Raw genomic sequence first — 5,772 nt, forward strand, 5'->3', positions numbered from 1 at the left:
TTATAGCACATTGTTATGAGAAAGAGAGAATAAGAGAGAGAATGGATGGAGAGAGAGGAGAGGGATAGAAAAGGGGGAGAGAGAAGGAAAAGAGAGGAGGGGCGTGATAGGAGCGTTGAACTCTACTGAGTAAGTTAGAGGATTTGCTGTGCGCCTTTAGTATTAAGTTAGTGCTGTGCTTTCTGTTTAAAGAAGTTAGTTAGGAATCAGTTAGAGGTCATCTTCTAGAAGTTAGTGAGATTAGTTGTGTGTTAGTTGTATGCTGAGCTTCTATAGGCTTCTAGAATTTTACACTGTTGTAGCTATAAAAGGGATCACACTCTTACTATACAGTTTAGTTGATTGAATACAGAATGCAGATTTAGATTGCAGATCTAACTTTCCTCAACCTCTCTCTTTTCAACCACTCTTCTCTTCTTCAAACCTTCATCTTCTTCTAAACCTTTTATCCAAGTTTTGATACTTTTTCATGGTATCAGAGCTGAGGTACCACAGCTTCCGCAAACAGCAGAACAGATCTCAAGAACGATGGCGTAGAACTTTGTTGCAACTCCAATATCCATAAAATTGGATGAAAATAATTATCTACAATGGAAAGATAAGGCATATATCAATAGTTGAAAGCAATAATATGCTGAATCACCTTACCAGAGAAGATATTCCTCAAGTTTTCCTTGCTGATGGCTCGATAAATCTAGTTTTAGAAGTGGAAGCAACAAGATGCTCTTCTGAAGTCTTGGTTACTAGTTTCTATGTCAAATCCTTTCACTACAAAAATTGTTGGTTGTACACTTACTCATTAGATCTGGAAAAGGTTAGAAGATCATTTCTCTTCTCAAATTAAAGCCAAGGAAATGCAGTTGAAGAACAAATTGAGTACTATTCAAATAGGTGTATCAGTTACTAAGTATGTATTGTTAATAAAAAGTACTATAGATGCATTAGTCTCTGTAGGTGAATCAATGAAAGAAAGTGACCATGTTAATGCGATTCTACACGACTTGACTAAGGAGTATGGTAATATGGTGATCTCAGTCTTAGCAAGATCACATAGCATAACTATAGGAAAATTAGAAGCGCTGATGTTAGCTCATGAGAGTATGCTAGCAAGATTTAGAAGATCTGAAACCTTTGTGCAAGCGAATGTAGCTCAACATTCACAATATTCATAAAATCAACAGAGCCAATTTCTTTCTCAAAATTCAGCAGCAAGAGATACCTTTAGAGACAATTTCGTGGAAGAACAGAAAAAATGAGCAGAGGAGGCAGAATAATGAAAGATCTACAGAATGAAGCAAGAAGAATATCAGGCCTGTACACTAAGAATAGAGAAATGCAAGAATAGTCTCACTATGAATACGGAAGAGAACAGTATGGAAGAGGCATAATGAATGATGGAAGAGGACAATATGAAAGGCCACAATGTCAGGCTTGTGACAAGATTAGTCACACAGCCAAAACTTGTTGGTATAGATATAGTGAGGAGCCATATGAAGGAGACTATAGCAATCAGGTTAACCAACCTAAAGCCAACTTCAGCAATGTATTAGCCACACCAGCAACCATTCAAGACCCGAACTGGTATCCTGATTTAGGAGCCACACACCACATGACGCATGATGAACAAAATCTGATGAAGAAAGAGGAATATGTTGGTGGTGAACAAGTTGTGATAGGAGATAGGACAAGTTTTCAAATCAACTCAGTTGGTAATCCGTGCGTTAAATCTGACTTGAGCTCTAGATTATTTATGTTAAGAAAACTGTTATTTGTACTTGAAATCACAAAGAATTTAATGAGTGTACATAAATTCTGCTATGATAACAAAGTTTTCTTTGAATTTTATGTTGATAAGTGTTGCATTAAATCACAAAAAACTAAAGAAGTTGTGCTTTAAGGGAAGGTTGATAAAGGTCTCTATAAATTTCTCAAATTCACTACAATACACACACCAGCAGCCTATCATACCTCTCTCAAAAACAAGACCAACCTTCAAATCTGGCATGCCAAATTTGGACATCCGAGTCATAATGAAAAAAAGTCCTAAATGCTTGTAACATTCCAGTTTCAATTAGTTGTCAAATAAGTTGCACAGCTTGCTGCATAGGAAAGTCACACCAGCTCCTTTTTCCCACTTCACAAATAGTATATTCTAGTCCTTTAGAACTTGTGTACACAGGCATATGGGGACCATCATCCATAGTTGATAATAATGAAAATTGATGGTATTTTGTGAACTTTATTGATGCATTCTCGAAGTTTACCTGGTTATATCTCATTAAATCTAGAGCTCAGGTTAAACACAGTTTTTAATCACTTCCAAGAATTAGTTGAACTGCAATTAAATACAAAATTAAAAATGCTTCAAAGCGACAATGCAGCTGCATATGTTAGTTTGTTAAAGGCATTGCAGGAAAGAGGAATTCAGCATTATTTCTCTTGTCCTCATGTCCACCAACAAAATGGCTCAGTAGAAAGAAAGCACATGCATGTAGTTGAAATGGGCCTAACATTGCTAGCAGGAGCCTCAATGCCTACAAAGTTATGGGGTAAGGCGTTTACTACAGCAGCAAAGTTGATAAATATGTTATCTACACCTGTACTGAATGGACAGTCACTAATAAAGAAGCTACTGGAAAAGAAACCTCCTTATAAAAGCCTCAGGATATTTGGATGTTTGTGTTTTTCTCACCACCGAGCTTACAACAAACACAAGGTTGATTTTAGGTCTAGAGTTGAACTACTGCTGAGTAAGCTAGAGGATTTACTGTGCGCTTTTAGTGTTGAGTTAGTGTTGTGCTTTCTATTTAAATAAGTTAGTTAGAAATCAGTTAGAGATCAGCTTCTAGAAGTTAGTGAGATTAGTTGTATGTTTGTTGTATGCTAAGCTTTCATATGCTTCTACACAGTTTAATTAATTGAATACAGAATGCAGATTCAAATTGTAGGTCTAACTTTTCTCAACCTCTCTCTTTTCAACCACTCTTCTCTTCTTCAAACCTTCATCTTCTTTTAAACCTTCTATCTAAATTTAATACCTCTTCAGGGGAAAAGAGGAGAATGAGAGAAAAAAAAAAGAGAAAGAGGAGAGAGAGAGAGAGAGAGAGAGAGAGAGAAAAGAAGGGAGAGAAAAGGGAGATGAAGAGAGAGAGGGGGAGAAAAAGGATAAGGAGAGAGAGAGAAGGAGAGGAAGAGAAGGAGAGAGAGAGAGAGAGAAAGAGAGAGAAAGAGAAAGAGAAAGAGAAAGAGAAAGAGAAAGAGAGGAGGGAGAGAAAGATGAAAAGGAGAGAGAGAATGTAAAAACTATTTTTTTTTATATGTTAAAATTAGTTTTAGTTTATAAATTAATTTAAACTGATTTTTTTAATTAAAATTGATTTTATTTTTATGAACTGGTTTAAACTGATATATTATTATTCGGTTGCTCGGGTACCGGACGGATCGGGATGATATTTCGGTGGGTAAGATGGGGTATCGCCTGGTTCCGAGTTACTGGGTTGTAGGTGGAGTAGCCGACGTCCCGAGTTCTTTGTGTGGAGAGGGGGTGTCACCTGCAAAGACACTCCGACGCTCTAGTCAGTTAAGTGTGCAGGCGAAAAGGGGGTAAAGTGATGTGTGTGACGTACCTTGGGGAGGGGTAGGACCCTCCTCATATATACCGTGTCAGAGGTGGGCCCCGCAAAGGCACACCCACCTTCCTCAAAGCTTCCCCATACAACTGTAATAGAGAACTGTCAAGAATGCGTGTCCGAGTCGGTGATTGGGCGCCTCGCAACCAACCGTTCGAATCAGGTGGCCTATGAATCAGGTCGGCCCACATGATGTTTGGACCAGGTCGTAACAATTATATTATAAATTAGTTTAAAACTAATTTTTTATATGATAAAACAGTTTGGTTCAATTTTTAAACTATTTAAAATGATTTAGTACAATTTCAATCCAGTTTATAAAAAAACTAAATCATGAACGCTCTACCCACAGATAGGGCATTACTTGCAGTGGAGAGAGACTCCATCAGCTCCATTAGGGAGATGGACCAATAACCTTGGTTATTATTAATAGAACACTCACCGTGTATAGGTTATTACTATTTAAATTTTTAGTTAAAACAATTAAATTATCTTTTTGAAATAGCACTAAATGCATAGTCAATATTATCAATTAATGTATTATTAAAAAAATAGAATAATATTTTTGTTAATGTTTTTAAAAAAATAAATTAATATTAATAGTTTACTATCAATTAAAAGATATTATTTCATTAGTTTTAATTATAATGGGTGTATAAGAAAATTATTCAATTAATGACAAATTAAAATATGAGTAGCGCTTGATATCTTAAAAGAGTAATGTATAGAAATAATATAACAACAATGCTAGGAAATTAAGAAGATACCAGTCAAAAATCAGTCAAATATCTCTAGGTAAATCTAAAACTTTTAAGTGAATGATGTTTATACTAAGCATTAGGATGTTTCTTCTACTAAGTATCAGAATGTTTCTTTTTCATACTAAATGAATGTTTTTTTATATATTTTATAAATTTTTTTATATACTAAGAATTAGGATTGTTAATTTTAATTTTAATTTGGGGTGAGAAGCAATTAATATTAAATATTATAAATTAAAAATAAATAAAATTAATTAAATATAATTATAAATTAGTTAAATTGTTTGCTTTTTGGCTGATTACTTTTTGGTTCATATACTTTTCCATAATATAAATAAAACCAAAATTAAAAACTTTTCACAGTTTTAAGTTGAAAATTTTTATTTCCCAAACATTTTTCTTATATTATTAAGAGAGGAAAAGACAAACCATTTGGTGGTGAAGAAGGTGGAGGTACTTGATACCATCAAATTCTTGAATAGTTTCCTATCCCGAGTCATTATTATTAATTTTTAATTATTATTATATATTATTATAACATAAATATTCAATTATGTAATATTACATTTTATTAACTCAAATATTTATCGTCTCAAAAATCAAATAAATTAAATAAAACCATTTTTTTAAAGCCCTAGGGTTGCATGTTCATCTCTTGGATTAAAAAAGAAAACTAACTGCATACTCATTATTACGTTTCTGAGAGGGGGATGAGTATGTACCCCAAAGATATATGGATGTCAAATTGTCAATCTGAAAACACATGATTATAATTTCAGGTAATAATAATGTATGTAGACGCCATTGTTGACATTTAGTTCTGAATACATATAATCACAAACAGATAAAACAAGCTAAGTGAATAATGCATCATTGACTGTATAAAGCGGGAACATACATAGATTTGGTTTTAATGAAGGAAAAATAATAGACAAAAGAAACAAGCTAAGATGGGAAGCAAATCCTAAAGTAGTAATTATTATGATTAGATGAAACGACATGGCGTATATACCATGGAAATTAAAACACACAGCATATATGTGATAACGAAAAAGTAACCCTTCTACATACATACATACATACATGATAGTCAAAAAAGAAATGATTCCCTTTTTTCTGCAATACAAGTAAATTATTTTTCATTCACCCACACTGGGATCTCTAGCTACTTCTTAATTAATTAATTAACGCCTCCTGGCAGCGGTTTCCCTCTGAGCATTGAAGTAGACGGCAGCGACAGGGAGGCCGAGGTCGTTGTCGGCGGCGAAAGTGCGGGTGTTGAAGTGATCCCTGCAAGAAGGAATGGTGGTAACACACTGCCTTCGTTTTTGCTTGAAGAGCACAAAAACATACCTATGGATCCCAATGTTAGGCTTTGGCAT

The 5,772-nt window shown here is 34.3% G+C and overlaps 1 protein-coding gene across 1 annotated transcript in view; it reads right to left on the bottom strand.

Moving 5' to 3' along the window:
- Positions 5,342 to 5,772, bottom strand: part of LOC107648269 (protein CENTRORADIALIS-like) — a gene marked incomplete in the record, with an annotated part of 1,672 nt that continues 1,241 nt past the window's right edge. The window contains 1 exon segment of the mRNA XM_016352203.2: positions 5,342 to 5,772. Coding sequence (XP_016207689.1) covers positions 5,575 to 5,772 — 198 coding nt within the window.

Source organism: Arachis ipaensis, chromosome B06, assembly GCF_000816755.2.
Source record: "Arachis ipaensis cultivar K30076 chromosome B06, Araip1.1, whole genome shotgun sequence".
In the NCBI taxonomy this organism is placed as follows: domain Eukaryota; kingdom Viridiplantae; phylum Streptophyta; class Magnoliopsida; order Fabales; family Fabaceae; genus Arachis; species Arachis ipaensis.